General features: G+C 43.0%; 1 protein-coding gene across 3 annotated transcripts in view; it reads right to left on the minus strand.

Moving 5' to 3' along the window:
* Nucleotides 1–15247, minus strand: part of LOC113008767 (capon-like protein) — a 164684-nt gene extending 149437 nt beyond the window's left edge. For all 3 annotated transcript variants that reach the window (XM_026146485.1, XM_026146483.1, XM_026146482.1), the window contains exons 1-2: nt 15160–15247; nt 7363–7421 (exon numbers count right to left, since the gene is read on the minus strand). In XM_026146485.1, coding sequence (XP_026002270.1) covers nt 7363–7391 — 29 coding nt within the window. In that variant the 5' untranslated portion in view covers nt 7392–7421; nt 15160–15247. The remainder of the gene's footprint in view (nt 1–7362; nt 7422–15159) is intronic.
* Nucleotides 15248–19661: the final 4414 nt, after the last annotated feature.

The raw sequence follows: 19661 nt of genomic DNA on the forward strand, positions 1-19661 counted from the left end.
GACAAGACTGTGGTAAGAGTTCAAATCAAAGGCTTATAGCCCTTTGGCAAATGATCGAATGAACTCAATCTTAAGTCCCGTGGGGTCAAATGTACCACAGACATGTCAAGTTAGGCCCAACTTTCTCACACATATTCTCTTGTGGTGAGATCTTCCCAGCCGTTCTGTCTCCCCCAATAACATCTGCACAAACCTCGTCGCGTCCTGCATCCTTAATTCTGATCTTACAACGTAACCGCGGTTTCTAATCCCTCAGAACTCTGATATTCACACTTTAATATTATTCGACTTTTTTTTCAACATGACGTTTTCCTCTGCTTAGCCCTTTTCAAATCAAATCAAATCAAATCACTTTTATTGTCACATCACATGTGCAGGTACATTGGTACAGTACATGTGAGTGAAATTCTTGTGTGCGAGCTTCACAAGCAACAGAGTTGTGCAAAATACAATAATGTAAACAAGCAAAATACAAGAATGGCTACATCTGAAACTAATAAATATATGTACAATATATAATAGTATATGCATTTCTGGATGTGTATACTAAATATTTTTCTACGTGTGTGTGTGTGTGTGTGTGTGTGTGTGTGTGTGTGTACACATATTTTACAAATTAAATAGAGTAAACAATAAATAAAATATATAAAATAAATATACAGAGTGAGACATGTGCAAAACAGTGGCATTACTGTACAGTATGGAGTGCATAATGTTGAAGTTCCAGTAGTGAAGCTGAGGTGTCTATGACGTGTTCAGCAGTCTGATGGCCTGATGGAAAAAGCTGTCTCTCAGTCTGCTGGTACGGGACCGGATGCTGCAGAACCTCCTTCCTGATGGAAGTAGTCTGAACAGTTTATGGCTGGGGTGACTGGAGTCCTTGATGATCCTCCCCGCTTTCCTCAAGCACCGCTTCCTGTAGATGTCTTGGAGGGAGGGAAGCTCACCTCCAATTATCCGTTCAGAGCACCGCACTACTCGCTGGAGAGCTTTGCAGTTGTAGGCGGTGCTGTTGCCATACCAGGTGGTGATGCATCCAGTGAGGATGCTCTCAATGGCACAGTGATAGAAGGTCGTGAGGATGCGGGGGCTCATGCCGAATCTTTTCAGTCTCCTGAGAAAGAAGAAGCGCTGCTGCGCCTTCTTCACTGTTTTGTTTGTGTGTACTGACCACGTAAGATCCTCAGCCAGATGTACACCAAGGAACCGGAAGCTGCTCACTCTCTCCACAGCAGCGCCGCTGATGGTGATGGGGGTGTGTACTTCTCTGCACCTCCGGAAGTCCACTATCAACTCCTTTGTCTTTGCGACGTTGAGGGTGAGATGGTTGTCTTGACACCAGTGGGTCAGGGCGCTGACCTCCTCCCTGTAGGCCGTCTCATCACCGTTGGTGATAAGACCCACCACTGTAGTGTCGTCCGCAAACTTCACAATGATGTTGGAGCTGTTAGTGGCTGTGCAGTCGTAGGTGTAGAGTGAGTACAGGAGAGGGCTCAGTACACACCCCTGTGGAGCACCAGTGTTCAGTGTGATGGGGGATGAGGTGATGCTGCCCAGTCTGACCACCTGGCGTCTGTCAGACAGGAAGCTAAGGATCCAGCTGCAGAGGGAGCTGCTCAGTCCTAGATCCTGCAGTTTCCTGTCCAGCTTCGAGGGAACGATGGTATTGAATGCTGAGCTGTAATCTACAAACAGCATTCTCACATACGTGTCTCTCTTCTCCAGGTGTGACAGGGCAGTATGTAGTGTCAGGGCTATGGCATCATCAGTGGACCTGTTGTGGCGGTATGCGAACTGTAGAGGGTCCAGTGAGTCGGGTAGTGCAGAGCAGATGAAGTCCCTGACCAGCTTCTCGAAGCATTTGCTTACGATGGGGGTCAGGGCTAGAGGTCTGCGCGGGAATGTTTTTTTAGTCCCGCTCCCGCCCGCTCCCGCAAGGTTTTGTACCGCACCCGACCGCTCCCGCTGTATATTCAGTCTTTGTTCACCCGCTGCCCGCTTAGAATAATTTTCTACCCGACCCGACCGTTCCCGCTAAATTTAGATCTGGTTTCCAAAATCTCACATTTAAATGGGGTACCACCAAAAAATAGAGATAACAGATAAAACTGCAGGTTGTGCAATGATTGTATTTATTTTTCTTAAACAAGATGCATTTATCTGTCAACATGCAACATTTATCTTTTAACATGGAAAACGTGTTGCAAAAATAAAATAAATAAAAACGAATACAGCATTGTGGCCTACTGCAAAAAGCACTGATCCATGCGCTCAGTGCGTGTAACAGGCGTGAGCACTGGCTGTACCAGTGCTCAATTAGAATGAGGAAATCACAGATATGCTGTTCCGAAAAAATGTCGGGCACGCTATATTTTCAGACCGCCCGCTCCCGTTCAAATTACACCAGAGTTACCGACCGCTACCGCATTTTATTTGGAAATTTATTCCCGCGCCGCAAGAAATCTGGTCGGCTCCCGCGGCTCCCGCGGGACAGCCGCGGGAATGCAGACCTCTAGTCAGGGCTACAGGTCGCCAGTCGTTCAATGAGGAGTACAGGGACGATGGTGGCCATTTTGAAGCAGGCTGGGACTACAGACAGAGAGAGGGAAAGGTTGAAGATGTGTGTGAACACTCCAGCCAGCTGAGCCGCGCATGACTTGAGGACGCGGCCGGGAATCCCGTCCGGACCAGTAGCTTTGCGTGCGTTCACCTTCCTGAAGCACCTCCGCACATCCTCCTCAGACACAGTGTGCGCACTGACGTCATCCGCGGTGCGCACACTGTCCGGTCTCATGGTGTTCGCTGTGTCGAATCTAGCGTAGAATACGTTTAGATCCTCACACAGAGAGGCCGTGGTCTGCGGTGTGCTGGTTTTCCCTCTAAAGTCTGTGATCGTGTTTAGTCCCTGCCACATACTCCGAGGGTTGTCAAACTGTTGCTCCACCCTGTCCCTGTACTCACGTTTGGCTGCTTTGATCGTCTTCCGGAGTTGGTAATGTGCGTGTTTGTAGTCCGATGTGTTCGCGGAGGCAAAGGCGGTGCTCCGTGCCGCCAGTGCCGCGCGAACATCTCCGTTAATCCAGGGTTTTTGATTTGGGAAGGATTTAACTGTTCTGGATGGGACGACATCTTCCACGCATTTCCTGATAAATCCGCAGACTGAGTCTGTGTATTCATCAATGTCCCTAGCAGCCACGTGAAACATTTCCCAGTCCGCGTGATCAAAACAGTCCCGCAGCGCAGACTCCGATTGGTCCGTCCAACAGTGCACCGCCCTCCGGGTTGGAGCTTCCTGTTTCAGCTTCTGCCTGTAGGCGGGCAGGAGCAGGATGGAGCGGTGATCTGATTGGCCGAATGGGGCGCGGGGGAGGGCTTTGTACGCATCCCGGAAAGAGGTGTAGCAGTGGTCGAGTAGCCGATCTCCACGAGTGTTAAAATGGATGTGTTGGTGGAGTTTGGGTGAGACTTTCTTCAGGTTTCCCTTATTAAAGTCTCCGGCTGTGATAAACGCTGCCTCTGGGTGTGCGGTTTCCTCGCTGCTGATCGCGCTGTACAGTTCCCTGAGTGCTCGGTCAGTGTCGGCTTGTGGGGGAATGTAAACAGCCGTAATAATCACTGCTGTAAATTCCCTCGGTAGCCAGAATGGCCGGCACTTAATCATCAGGTACTCCAGGTCCGGTGAGCAGAAGGATTTGACCGGGTGCACGTTCGCATAATCACACCAGCTGTTGTTGATCATGAAACACACACCACCGCCTCTGCTTTTCCCAGTAAGATCCTGTGACCTGTCCGCGCGATGCACGGAGAACCCCGGTAGTTGTATTGCGGAGTCCGGTACCTTGTCCGATAGCCAGGTTTCTGTGAGGCAGATCACGCAGCAGTCCCGCATCTCTCGCTGGAATGAGATCCGTGCCCGAAGCTCGCACAGCTTGTTCTCCAGAGACTGCACATTAGCCAGTAATAAACTGGGTAACGGTGGTGTGTTAGTGCGCCGTCTCAGTCGAACCAGAATGCCAGATCTTCTCCCTCTGCGTTGGCGTTTGCGGCCTCCAGGGCCAGAGAACAAAGGCGTCTCAGGTGAGATGAATGGGGGGTCTGCAAACGGAGCGTCCGTGTTGCAAAACTTGAACTCCGGAAAGTTATAAGAAAGACCGTCTTTTATGTCCAGTAAGGTTTGTCGGTCGTACACAAGGAGACATGTGCTACTCGCGATAAAATGAAGGAAAAGTAAAATTAAACACAGAAAAAAGCTGTTGCTTGGGGGAGCTCGCGACAAGGCTGCCATACTCGGCGCCATCTTGTTCATGACCTTTAGGTCACCAAGAGATAATGCTAACCAGGGAACAATATCCTCATTCTAGGAGAATGTATCATTGTTTTGAATTTGCCATTTTCATAAATGACAAGCAAGATCTCCTGATACAGAGAATAAGAATTGAGAGTGAACAAATTTGCACAATAGAAGACAAGATAAAAAGAAAAAAAGATCATAACAGGGCTGAGAGCATGACCTGGTACCTACACTCTGCTTTATCAGACATTCTGGCAGAGTGGAACAGTTTTGACCATTAAACTTACATCGGATTTGTACATTTGAGTTAAATCCTCTTTGTTTTCTCGCTTGTCGCTGACAGGTTTTTTACATGTTAACAATGCCACAAAAATTTGTCATGATAACATTAAGAAAACTGGCTGATTTAGAGCAGTAGCACGCCATTATTTTGGATATCCCCAAAATAAACACGGCCCAGGGAGACATCCAGTTTTTAAACCTGATATGATCTCACTGCCAGAGCGGGAAACACATTAAACATATTTGCTCACCTTTGGGAAAACCATCCATGCAGATCAACATAGCCTTTATGTTCAACTTCACTCCCCAACTAAAACATGCCTGAAGGTTTAAACACTGATAATAAAATGTGCTATCAAGATACTTTTTATCTACATTCTTTCTCTGCTCAGTAACCTCAGACTTATAATGTAACCCAGTATTTTTATTCTGAGGCCTTACAGTTTAGCATTCTGACTATCTTGTTTTTCTGGAGCCAGAAGCTTATTTTGGCAGGAGGTGCTGAGTTATCAGCTATCGCTAGCAAGCTGGGTTGCTGTGCCCATAAAACTATGTCACTCTGACACAAAGATCTGCTAATTAGTTTCAAGTAACACGCTAACAAAATACTATAACTGTCAGGGAGCTGAGGTCTTGCAGATAGTTTAGTGTTAGGTACATGCCTAAGTACAAGTCTTAAAAAACATTTGAATGAATGGAGCTTGCAAAATAAATTACATGCATCGTATATAGATCAGGCACAACACTATGACAACTGACAGAAGTGAATAACATAATGTAAAGAACTGTACCCGAGTTGGACAAAGGCCAAAATTGTGATTGCTACATGACTGGGTCAGAGCATCTCCAAAACTCCAAAGCTCATGTTGGGTTTTTCCAGTCTGCAGCGGGAAGCAAAGGCTGGCCTGTGTGGACAGACGAGCTCATGCAGCTCAAACTGCCAAAATTGTTGGTGCTAGTGCTGATAGAAAGGCATCAGAATACACACTGCATCACAGTTTGATGCGTATGGTGCTGCATAGTTGCAGACCAGAAAGGGTGCCAATGTCGACTCCTATGCACCGCCAATAGCAATGGAGCAATGGAAGAATCATGATGAATCACGTTTTCTTTTAACTTGGGTTACTTATCTGGGAAACACCTGGCATCGGGATACACCATGGGAAGAAAGTGAGCTGGTGGAGGAAGTACGATCCTTTGGGCAACGCTCTGCTGGGAAACCTTGGGTCCTTGTTAAAGTTACTGTGACAAGTACCACCTACCTAAGCATTGTTGCAGACCATGTACAGCTTTTTGTTGAAATGGTAATCCCTAATAGCAAAAATGGTCCAGAAATGGTTTGAGGAGAACAAACCAGTTTAAAGTGTTGACTTGTCCTCCAATTTCCCCAGGTTTCAATCCAACTGTGCATCTGTGTGATGTGCTGGACAAACAAGTCCAATCCATGGAAACTCCACCTCAAACTTAAAGGACTTAAAGGATCGTTTGCTAACATCTTGGTCCAGATACCACAGCACACAATCAGGACTCTAGTGAAGTCTGTGCCTCAATGGATTGGAAGAACCAACACAATATTATGCAGTTGGTCATAATGTTACGCCTAATCGGTATACGCACACACAACACACGGCGTTATGATAAAAAGAATCCATCCATAAAGAGAAACCTTTTTTTTCACTACACTAGATGTTTAATACTCTTTAGTTGCCAATTTTAACGTGGGAGTCTATGGTGATGGCTCGCTTTTAGAGCCAGCCACAAGTGGCTACTCAGAGTTCTTGACACATAACTGTCGGCATCATTTTCCATCCCTGGAGGTTGTTGTTTGACTCACAATCATCCAGAACAAAACCCACTAATTGGAAGGTTGACAGTTCAACCCCCGGTTCACCCAGTCTGCATATTGATACTCCCAATACCGCGCATGTAACCAACAAGAGTATCGAATAAAGTGCTATATGATGCATATGAATAACACTTGAAAGTCTCACACTATTACAAACCTCTACTAGACTAGAAGACCCAAATGCCTCGAAGCCGAGTCTGCTTGATGTTCTGAATTTACATAAAAATGTCTGTTCTGAGGAAAAACAGCAACACAGGAAAGACACAGATCCCAAGTATTCCACACAACACCAACACCACTGGCAGTAAATAAGGTTACTTTAGGTCACGCTGCCACTGGGATACAACTCAGGCTGTTTTAAGATGTCAATTAAACCTCATGCTGTGATTATGATAGAATTGCAGCGCTGCAAACAAAACTGCAGAAAACCACAGTATGGTTACAGGGGATAAAGAGCTGACTAACGGCTCAGGTTTAATTAGATGCCCCCATTAAAAGAGAAAGAGATCCGAAATTAACATGACAGCAGAAGTGACACTTGGGCACATTAGAACTTAAAATTTATTCAATTTTTAAAAACAGTGTTGAGGATTGGTTTGATTACCATTTCTTCTGATATGATGTTTAGCATTTTTTTTCTGAAATGTTGGTGGTGCTGTGCTGTTTAGGAGTCGGTGGAAGTTATCGCCAGACTTACCAGTGCCTTCTTTCTCCAAAATGTCAACGCTTGCACTGACAGAGACAAAGGATTCTCATTTCCGGAGCCACCACAGTGTACTTAATCAAGTTTGGATTAAAATTCATTTGGGAAAAGGCTCAATGAGCCATAAGGACTGACTTACTAGAATAAGTATTAAAAAGCATCTAAATTAGCATTTAAAGATGAGCTAAAGAAATGTAACGTTATGACAAAAAAAAAAAAAAAATCTTAAGGCCAGCTTACCTGTAAATGGGATCCTGCATCACCATCATTTTGCTCTCGTCCCATGTCCACTCCTTCTTCTGTGTAAACAAAACGAAACCATTCAGTTACACCAAATGTAAAAAAATTGGATACATAAGACGAATGAAATAAGAAACATTCCTTGCTTGGACAGTTTGAGCATAAATCAGCTGAAACTCAAAGACAGACAGATGATATTCCGTGAGCACAGATATCATTGTGAGCCCTTCACATACATTTTTTACTTGCTCCTTTTGTCTGTTTGATTAAATCTACCTTTCACCTTAATGTCACAATCAAAATGTCACCACAGACGCACACAGGAATCATTCTTGTTGATTTCTGTCTCCACAGAGCCCTTTGTTGACCGAGTCATTCAATCACTTCAATCTGCGCTCTTTGAATGCCTCCTTTGCACTCAGAGATGTAAATAGATTGCTGACCGTCACACTTGACATTTCAGCTTTCGGGACAAGGAGCCAAACTCGACAAGAAAACATTCATCCATCGACTGGCCTTTAATTGCATCCCGCCAGTACACTTGACCAAGGGCCTTTTGAGGGCAGCCAGGTACAGAAAAATAAATATCCATATTTTGTGCTCACTTTTGGTTTGTTGTCAGAAATTAAATATAGTTTGAATCCCTTCATTTTTCAGAATTCTTTTTAAAACTTTATCATGTTGCGTTTTTATCTGAGTTTGTGCCTGGCTTTCAGTTAGCTGACTTGACAGCTAACTGCTATTTAAGTGAAGGTGGAACTGTCCTGTTAGCATATGTAAAGTAGAGATGACAACCTAAGCCGAAAGGATAATACAAAGTTCCAAAAACAAAAAAAGAAAAGCAAAAACTGACTGCCAGCTTGCCAAACTAAATAGTTACAAAACAAGCAGGTACTAATTTATTAACACAGATGCAGCCCGTTCATTCTGATGAATGCCCTTGGTAATTTACCAATAGCAGTGGAAATTAGTAAGTCAAACACAAGCAAACTTAATGTGGGCATGAATAATCTAACAACTAAACAACACAGCAAAAGACTTTTGCATATTTCAAGTGGAGGGTGGTGCTGAAGCAAACCACACAGAGTTCAGTGGAACCATGGACTGACACTGTCTAAAGACAAAGGTGGGATGTCTCATCACTTCTTGATGACAGAGCTCCCAGGGTGGACAAGATTCGCCCTGAGTTCCTTAAGGTTCTGGATGCTACATAGCTGTTTTGGTTGCCACATCTCTACAACATGGCGTGGAAATCTGTGGCAGTGCCTCTGGTTTGGTATGCTGGAGTGGTAGTTCCGATCTTTAAGAAGGACAACCAGAGGGAGTGTTTCAGCTATAGGGGGATCACACTAGTAAGCCTCCCTGGGAAGGTCCAAGTCAGGATACTGGTGAGGAGAGACATTCAGTTAGTTAAACCTCAATTTCAGGAGGAAAAATTCGGGGGTTTTTGTCCTCGTTGCAGAATACTGGACCAGGTCTTTATCTTCTCGAGGATATTTGAGGGTACATGGGAGTTTGAGGAACTATTCTCTATTTGCTTTTTGGACTTGGAGAAGGCATTTTACTAAATTTCTTTGTAAATTTGGGTACGACTTACTCTCTTATTGCTACGAGAGCTATTCAGTCTCTGCACAACTGAATTTCGAGGCCCATCTAAGTTCCAGAAGTTGGTGTCAGAATCTCATTTCTGCTTTTTAAAGATGCTCAAGTTCTATTGGCTTCAAAATTCGGACACTGTACCGCTCTATTGTGGTGAACTGAGAGATGAGTGTGAATGTGCAGCTGCTGATCTACATCCCTACCCTCATCTATGTTCACGAGCCCTGGGCAGAAATCAGACTGTGGACACAAGTGGGAGAAATGAGTTTCTTCTGAAGGGCGGCTGGGCTCCCCCTTACTGTTGAGATGCGAAGTTCCTTCATTCAGAAGGAACTCCACATTGAAAGGAGCCAGTCGAGGTGTTTCAAGCATTGCCTACTTGGAAGAGGCCCTGAGGCAGATCCAGGGAAAGCTATAGAGATTATATCTCTTAGTTGGCCTGGGAAAGTCTTAAAGTTCCCTCGGATGAACTGGGAGAGGATGGTCTGGTGTATTGACCCACGGCGGGAAAGCGGCATTAAATAGATGGATGTGTGGAGATTTTCACCAGTTAGCCTGTAAATGAAGTTATTGTTCCATTTGCATAAATGTGCACATCACTTTTGTTTTCTGCATGTGTATGTAGCTGCAGGTATTTTTTAGTATGGCCATGTGTAATGAATGGCATGTGTATATGACTCACGGCCGTCAGTGGATAACAAACTATTTCAGCAAAAACCTCAATATTCATTACATTCAGTACACATTACGCAGAGACTTTGATCTCTACCTTATTGTTTATGTGCAGATTCTCTGCTTACAATTGTGACCTAAAACCTAAAACACTTAACATTTCTGTTAAATGTCAAAAACAACTTTGTAGCCATTAATACATCAATCGCTTGTATTTTGTGTTATTCTTTCTCTCCTGTCGATGTGACACTTTCTGTTCTGTTAACGTAAAATGCCAGCTTTAAGGTCCAGAAACATGCAGGGCTCTGCTCTAAACATGCAAGATTTGGCCTCAGCAAAAATCTACAGGATAAGTCAAACTTTGGGCACCACTTTGAGCAGTCTACATGCACTGATTTCACACTTTTAATAACATCTCCCTTGGGCTTCCAAATAAATTATTCCTCCTAGTGGCAACTATCACATTCACATCAGGGATGTGCTTTTTTTGTGCTGTCATTTTCAGCACAATTTGTAGTAAATTGTCAGGCTCAAATCTAAGCGCAGTTTTATGGTTTAATTAAGTACTCAAAGTACCTCAAAAGAAATACATATGCAGTAGGCAAGCTGAAAAAAATAAATGTCCCAAAGCCAATGTGCCTGTTCAGTACTCCCGACAGAACGATTCTACGCTGCTTAAAAGTATCTGGTGATGTCTGCGGACTCAGTACTTCCAAAAAATATAAATCTGTCGACTTCATGTGCATCTGGTCACCGGAAATGAGAATCTATATTATAGAGAATATACAGTATTTCCTAAACAGTTCTTCAAATACTGATGTAAAGCTTCAGTAACAGCTGAGATTTTCCACTTTGATATTTTTTATTGAACTGAATTTGCTGAAGCACAAAGCATGAAGGACATTAGCCTTAACCCTATGAATACTTACAGTATGCATCATCCACTCACACTGCTGTCCACAACAAAGCTATAGAGCAAATATGCAGATGTTTTCAGGTGGCCATTTACTAACAAAGCTAGACTTTTAAACTAGTCCGATTAAAGGCCAACTCCTTTCAGGGCCATTCAGACATTAATGTAAATCTGACATACAAATATGGCCTTTGTAAGTCAACAGAGTTTCACCTGATATAAGCTGAGTGAGTCCTACATAAAGTAGGTACAGTCTTTCAGGTGAAGCTTAACTATAAAGTTTTTTCAGACTACAGCAGCAAAATCAGTGTGCCAAAAATGATGCTCCAAAAAGCTTAAAGGAATTTGACAGTTTTCATCAGAATTTGGAGGAAACCATCTTGCAAGTTGGTTTTATATGGAACATTCATCCCTGCATCATTTGCTCATTCTTCCCAATACGAAGGAACTAAGGAAATGTGTGGTCTGTGCAGATGGTGGACCATCAGCTGAGGAAATCTTGCCATTTTCACAGCCAGCAAGTTGCCAACAGGCAATCAGATTTTGGAGCTGCCTCATCTCCTTACAAAGACACAGACTGTCCCTTTAAATACAAGACTTCGATTGCTTTTCAGGCTTGCACAGAGTGTTTAAAATAAACTGTATATGAAAGAGAAGTGAAACATAGAGGAAGAAACTTGGACTGGCTTTTTAGCCGTCAGATAATTCTATCAAAATGCTCCAGAGGGCACCAATAACACAAGCACATCTGAGAGGTCCAGGACACGAGGCATAGGAGTCAGATGGGCTGAAGCTCCCTGTTGGCACACTGATCAGCCAAAGCAGACACAGCCCTAACCTTAAGCTGTATGGGGGAATGTATTACAAAGCGAAATTAATGAGTTAGCAAGCTATGCTGACCTTAAAGCCAAATTTTTCTGTGTCACAAAAGTGACTCTCTTTTTACCTACCGGTAGCTAAATCACCATGGTAACTGATACTCAACCTGGTCCTGACCAGGTTGTGTTCAAAGTGAGCTCAGTTTGCCCATACCTTACTGTTGCCAGCTCTATGCATCACACGCTCACTGGAATCCTCAGTATGTAATATTGGAACACAGGATCTCTATTCAAACCATAGAATTAATTTACTTTGCTCAAGCATCAAACTCAAGCAGCTTTCACATCTCCTTCATAACCTATGGGGCTTTAATGTTTAGTTTCTAGTGAGACCCAATCACATAAACACTAGCACTGAGTTCTAAATATCATAAGTCATAAAATATTTAACTTGAAGTATTTTACATGGATTTTTTTTTATTCTGTGCACTAAATACCAAGTTTACAGTTGTTGTCTTTTACAGCTTTAATATCTTGTCTTATTTGTAACAGCACTGCTATATTTTTATGTTCTTATATTTATGTTCTGTATATATTTTAATGACTATAGGATGATCATCATCTCTGATTGGGGGAGGTGCCTCTCATAGGGATCATTTTGTGCAGAAAAAGAGTCACTTGACTGGAGAAACACCGCTTTTTATGTGACCACAGAGCCTAAAGCAGGATTTCCAGCTTAACAGAGAAAATCCATAAGCACTGGTGATGCATGTCATCTCCAGTGAGGTTTTAGGTTTTGTCAAGCTGCTAACGCAAAATAGCCTTATTATGAGTTATGAGCAAATATAATCAATTTATAATTGTTCTCCATCCATCTATTTTGTTCCACTTAACCGTGGCCAGGTCAGGTGGACATGGGGGCAGCAGCCTAAGCAGATAAACCCAGACCTGTCTTTCCTCGGCCAACACCTAAAGCTTGTCCGGGCCAGGTGAGAGATATAATCTCTCCTGTGTGTCCTGGGTCTGTCCCGGTGTCACACCTCACCCAGGAGCCACCCAGGAGAAATCCTTGTCAGATGCCCGAACTGGCTCCTTTTGATGTGGAGGAGCACCAGCTCTTTTCTGAGCCCCTCCCAGATTGCCAAACTCCTCACCCCATCTCTAAGGGAGAGACCAGCCACCCCCTGGAGAAAGCTCATTTGCACCATTTGTATCCATAAACCTGTTCTTTTGGCCACTACCCAGAGCTCGTGACCATAGGTGCAGGTATGGACGTTGATCGACCGGTAAACTGAGTTGTTAGTAAATGTCAAATTATCTACAGAAGCCCACAGTTTTTATTTAACCTCCTAGGACCTGGCGTCCACATATGTGGACATTACATTTTGGGTTATTTAGACCAAAATACTGAATTTTGCTCTACAAGGCCCTAATATTCACTTACGAGGACATTATACTGCTACTGTTCTATCAACATTTTAAATGAATATCCTCATATGTGGCTCTTATTTTTCTTAAAAACAAAAATCAGGTAAAAAAAATAAATCTGGTAATTCTTTGTTTTTACAGTCATCGGGCCCCAATATGCCCAAATATCAAAGAGAAATTAAAAATGCATGCCGTGGAAGATTTCGGGTCTTAGGAGTTTAAGGAGGTAAGCATGCTTTTTAATGCTTTTTCAATACACAAACCCTAAAAAGGTAAAATGTACTTCAGATGCTTTTTAATACAAAAACTTTGTAAACATGACAGTCATTTTCCCTTGAAATTACAGCAGGTACTGTAGCTAGTAACCTATATTCTTCCAGAGCTGATGGGGGCAGGATATCACCCCTCCAGAAGTGGGTATAGTAGTACTTTCCATTCAAGTCAGATTACCAAGGGGTGAAACTGATTTGCAAAAGGCAATATGAAAACGTTGCTATTGTGTTTTTCAGTACAAAGTATCATCCTTCTTGTGTTGTCCTGAAATAATAGAGTTCATCTTTAAGTACAGAGGATAATCTTTTTCTTTTTGTATTGAACCGAGCATCAAGCATCTTGGAATTCTCCTGGTCCTGGCACCAAGTACCATATTTCTGAAATCAGATATCTGGTGACGGCCCTATAATCTACACCATTTAAAGCGGGCAAGACTGGATTAAGCTCATCGATCATCATCGTCTTTATTCCCTCCATTCGCTGAGTCGACCACAGAGCCTGTCCCGTCATCCTCAGCTCACTTGGAAACACAGATTCCTCTCCAGTGTCAGTTCAACTTCTTCAAGCTTTCTTCTTGCTCTTTCCTCATCTTTTAATTCATGATAATTTAATTCATTTCTACTCTGCTAATGGTTCTGATCCCCATCAAGCACTGTATTCTCTTTAGTAGTCCTTCCGTTGTCACACATGCTCTCTAAGAGGACTGGTCGTTACCTTCTGCTACAAACAAAGACACAGGAAATTAAACAGCTTTTTAGAAAGTGACTAACCCAACATTGTTAGAGCTCTGTCACGTTTCTTATAACTACAGATGATATCTCAACAGCCACAAAGACAGAGCCATGATTCAGTGTGCCGAGACTGTTGACAGATACACATTAGGGGCCAGACATACTGATTTTGTGCCAACAAAAAGCCTCATTATGTGTTAAAACACAATTGCTGGGAATTTACAGGGTGACAGAGAAAGCAAAGTGAAAATATATACGGGGTGAAAAGAAAATTGTATTTTTTATGCCTTTAGTACAGTAAATACCTGCAGTATTATATGAAATGCAGGAAAAGTAGCTTAAAAAAAAAACCCAAACACAACACGTTTTCTTTAACACCACAGCTGTCAGTGATTTTTTCCTTTTTCATGTTTAGTTTAACTCATTCACTGCCAGCCATTTTCAAATGGCTGGCAGTGAAACACAACAAGACTTGCACCACATTTTTGTCTCACTGCGCAATCCCTTACGTGCGCAAACCCTGCACCTCCTTGCAGGTCTACTTTTACTGCTGGTGGGCTTCAGTTCAACTTACGTTGAGTTAATTTCGGAGCATTTTCTTGTGTTCAAATTACAAGAAACATGTATGCCTGTGAAGTTAGGAGAATACTTGCTCTTGCTGCAGCGCTGCACGTTTTGTGCTGCCCTCGGTAAACTCATTGCAAGGCAAAGGCTGCACTTGTGTTTATAAAGTGAGGCACTGTTAGCAGATTATCCACACAGCTTTCCATTTCCATCAGTACATTTCCTTTGCCCAAGTGGCATCTCACTTGGAAAATAAGTAGCCCTAAACTGCTAGAGTCAACACCCACCTTTAACCACTCTGTAAGCATCGGTGAATGTTGTGGGCTAATAGAGCTGGCTGTCATCTGCAGCACTATCAAGGATCGAGTGATAGTGCTATATGCGTGATGAATTGGGCATTGAAGAGAAAAAAGAAAAGGAAAGGGAAAGAAAAAAAGAAAAGAAGAAAAAGAAAAAAGAGAAAGAAAAGAAGAAGAAAAAGAGAAAAAGGAGAAAAAAAAGAAGAAAAAGAAGAAAAAGAAAAAAGAGAAAAAAAAGAAAGAAAAGAAAAAAGAAACAAGAGAAAAAAAAAAAAAAAAGGATCGACGTGGCCGATGACAGAGGTGGTCAACGCGCAACCATAAAGCACACGTATGAACCAAAAACAAACATCAATGTTTTTACACCAAGACATTTTATATATTGTTTTACTGATCCGTTCAAAGGTCTACGATGCGGGTGACAACAATTCAGTACAAAACAGTACAAAGTAGTACAAAAGATGCTTTTAATTTGCAATTTATAAAAAAAGTTCACTCACTTTCTTCTTTTTCCTCAAGGTGATTTTCACGCCATCTACAGACACCACGATGTGGACTTTTTTCTTCTTGATGTTTTTGACCTTGAACTCATACTGCAGAGAGAAGACAGGCAAAGCGATATTAATTCTTTGGAAAATTAAAGGTAGACGTGGGATATGTGTGCGTGCGTGCGTGCGTGCGTGCGTGCGTGCGTGCGTGCGTGCGTGCGTGCGTGTGTGTGTGTGTGTGTTGGGGGAGGGGGGGTCCACCTGTTGAATCATGTCCTGGGGCAGTGGGAAAAAAAATTATACGAAACAGGGAAGAAATATCAAATGACAACATTGGCGCATGTCTGACAGCCCTGTCTAACTTTTAGATGGTTTGATCTAAAAGTTGAGTTAAAGCTGCTGTGATTTCAGAACTATATTAGTTATAACACCGGTGTAACATGCAGCTGAAGGTACAGAGGTGATACTTCCACTCAACCCAAACCTCTGGACATAAAAACCCTACAAGCGTCTGTTGTCAAGGCTTGCTCAACAGTCTTACATATGTATCAAAGCAAAGTACCGTAATTGTCGGGCTATAAGCCGCTACTTTTTGCACAAGCTTTGAACCCTGCGGCTTTTAGTCAGGTGCGGCTTTTCTATGGATTGTCCATGATTTTTGTGATATCGTAAGACGATTTGTTTTGTGTGTTCCGCTGTTGTACGGCACTACGTTGCCTGGCGGAAGGATCGGGGTTCAAGAGTGGTATGTTAGTCACATGTCCGTCCGCCAGGCAACGTAGTGCCGTACGAATTAGCGCGAAAAAAAACAACTTCAAAGTAGCGGTACGCGTTCAGCGGGAGGCGTGGATGATGAGCGGCGATAAACTTGCGAAAAGCAAGTTATGCTCAACTCCACCGGTGGATTCTGACAGCGTGGAAAAGTGTGAAAACATCCACGATCACCAACGGATTTTGAAGGGCTGGACTGCTGCATGATGGAGAGGAGGACACCGCCACGGCCCTTCAGAGGGTGTTCGACTCTGACACTGACAATGAGGATTTCTTTGGTTTTGAAAGTGACAACGAAGGAAAGGAGCTGAGAGTGGATGACGAAGCCATCCTGAGCCTGTTTGTATCCGACACTGGAGGAGAGGACTTTGGTGGTTTTAGTGCGCAGGAAGAAGAGAAAGATGGTGGTGAATGACTGACTTTTCTTCTTGTTAAAGCTGTGTCACTGCACCTGAGCCTAAAAGGTAGTCCGAATCTATTTTTCTGGTGTGCTGTAGGCTACTGTTATGTACTACATGTGCAAATATGTACCCATAACTTGTTTTTCAAAATATTAATAAAAGTGATGTCTCCAAACAGCCATCTCTTTCCTGACAATTCCCTTTGTGCATATTCTCTTACATATGATAAGTCAACATTGAAACACCTGCGGCTTTTAGTCAGGTGCGGCTAATGTATGTACAAAACAGGATTTTCCCCTGATTTTAGCTTGTGCGGCTAATATTCAGGTGCGCTTTGTAGTCCGGGAAATACGGTACTGTTAAAAAAATTACATTGACATCTTGCTAGTTAATGGTAGCAGCAGATAACTGAGGTTCAGTTTGTACAGACCGAGCACGGTGTGAAAAGACGACACGGAAAATTTTTTGGATGCAAATTTGTTGTGCAACATTAAGGGTTTCATCCATCCATCCATCCTCTGCCGCTTATCCTGGAGCCTATCCCAGCTGTCATAGGGCGAGAGGCAGGGTACACCCTGGACAGGTCGCCAGTCTGTCGCAGGGCTAACACACAGGAACAGACAACCATTCGCACTCACATTCACTCACACATTCACACTTAGTGGCAATTTGGACGGTGGGAGGAAGCCGGAGTACCCGGAGAGAACCCACGCAAACACGGGGAGAACATGCAAACTCCACACAGAAAGACCCCGGCATGATGTTGGAATTGAACTCAGGACCTTCTTGCTGTGCGGCAGCAGTGCTAACCACCGTGCCACCGTGCTGCCTATTCAATTTTGTGAAAAATATATTTTCAGATAGACAGAGCACACTGTTGAAAAAAATCAAGCCAACATCATTTCTAATGGTTTGATCTAAAAGTTGTGTAGGCTCTGTGTAGGTAGGTATGAGCACCGTGGTGATGCATGTCATCTCCAAGTCGAGATGTGTGTGCCCCAACAATATATGTTCATCTATCATAAGCCATATAATCGTCCCAATACAAAATGATGGTACTACACATTTTTTACCATGTCATGCAGACTTCTGCTAAAGCAGCTCGTTCTTTGTTCATAACACCCAGAGCATATTTGCATCCACTCATATTGCACTTGCCACAAACCAAGCACGCAGTCAAACTATGAATAAAACCAGCTTCACTGTGTCTTCATAAACACACTTGAAAAATTTGAATAAGCATCGTTTCAGCTTTTGCAAACTTGATCAGCCCTACAATAACAAACTTCTGTGGTTAATTTAAAAACATTCTGGTTTCTATGTTAGAAGTACCAGAAAGCATTAGATAAAGAAAGCTTGAATGAACATGAAATTATTTGAGCACAGACACCTGACAATGACCAAGATTTGTTGCAGAAAAAGGGCAATCCCAGCTGAGTGAATATAAGATGATGGGCAGACTCCTGCTATGCTAAAGTCAATTTATACCCCATAAATCAAGCTGAGACAGCTTCCATGGTCTCTGCTGCCTTTAATGGAGCTGTGAGCGGTGTCAAAAAACAACCCTGCAGGAGGCACCCACAGTCAATAGTGTATGGAGCCACACTGTTTGCCTATCAAATACAGAGCAGGGCTAAAAAAAAATCCTGGATCAAGTGACTTTTGTGTTAATATAGGGATCTTGCAAACTGACATGCAGCCGAGTGATGCCTGAATCCCTGAGTTATACAGCACCACCTGAAAGGTGACAGGAGACACACCTCTATGTCTACTTCTAGCCATCAGCCATCATCAGAGAAACGACTGAGGTTAGATTAGGTACAATCCTACCATGCTGTGAGACGCTTATGGAAGACCCACTCAGTGAATCAAAGAAAGACATCAGAACATTGGGGTGCATATAAAAACAGCAAAGCGAGCACTCTGGTCTAAATAAAGCACAACTCATTGATGAGTTCTGAATCAATGAGCCTTGGTTACCCCTGAGACAGTAGCTGGTTCACCACTGCTCCTTCCTTGGACAACTTTTGATAGATGCTGACCACTGCAGACTGGGAACACCCCACAGGAGCTGCATTTTTGGAAATATTCAAGTGACGTCAGTGTATGTGCAAGTAATCCCTGACCAAATACTCTCTCAGTCTGGCTTCAGACTGCTCGAAACACTTTTTATATCTATATTGTAAATTCAGTCATCTCGGGGACAGCTCTGGCTCCAAGCAGATGGTCCACCCAGATGCTATCTATGAGGGACAGCCAATCAGAAGAGCATGAGGTTTGGGGTTTTTTATTATTATTATTTGTTTGCTTTTATGTGTTGCACCAAGGCCCAGTATAAGAAAAATAATGATATAATGTTAAATGGTTACTACATGCACAGTTATGTATTGCAATTCAAGTCATTCAAGTCCAATGGATAGCTTGAAATGGTACAAAGTTAATTGGTGAACTGTCAGAGGTTAAAAAAGGTAAGGTTACCCAAAACAAAAAAAGTATGTACATTTCAGAATTATATAAAAAGGCCTTTCTCCAGGGAACACAAAATGGGTTCACAATTTAAAGGAGGTTGATCAATCCTTGAAAGCTGCTGCTAATAATTCCTCCAGGTGTTCCAACTTTTCTGGATTACTTACAACCCCATCTGTCTGCATAAAACTAGTGTTGGAACACATTATGCTACCATACCCTCGTGAGCATCAGTTTAACAGTACTGTACTGCAGAAAGTAGTGTGTTGCTACAAAAATGGCGAGAATAAGGCAATTAACAATGGAAGAGAGAAAGACCATCATAACACTTAAAAGTTTAGGTCTCTCCTACAGAGAAATTGTAAAGAAAGTCAGGGTGTCAGTGAGTACAGTTTCTTTCACCACTGAAAGGCATTCAGAAACTGGGGAAATTTTGACAGGGAGAGGTCTGACAGACCCAAAGCCATAAATAAAACAGTGGACAAGTTTCTGAGAGTCGCTTGCATGATAGGCAGCTCACAGGACAACAGCTTCAAGCACAGCTTAATATTGGTCGTAGTAAGCAAGTCTCAGCTTCAACTCTGAAGAGAAAACTTCGAGCTGCACGTTTGACAGGAATAGTTGCAGCAAGAAAGCCAGGCATCAGAATAAGACAAAGAGGCTTGGCTGGTCCATGAACCACTGCCACTGGTATTATGGAGTGATTTATACAAATTCAGTAAATCACGCAGGATCTTTATATGCTGTCAAGTAGGTGAATGGATAGTTCCACAGTGTGTGGCATCAACTGTCCAACATAGAGGAGGAAGTGTGATGGTCTGGGGCTGTTATGCTGGATCCAGAATCGGTGACTTGTACAGAGAGGCACCCTGAACC

This window comes from Astatotilapia calliptera, chromosome 17 (assembly GCF_900246225.1).
Source record: "Astatotilapia calliptera chromosome 17, fAstCal1.2, whole genome shotgun sequence".
NCBI classification, from domain to species: Eukaryota; Metazoa; Chordata; class Actinopteri; order Cichliformes; family Cichlidae; genus Astatotilapia; species Astatotilapia calliptera.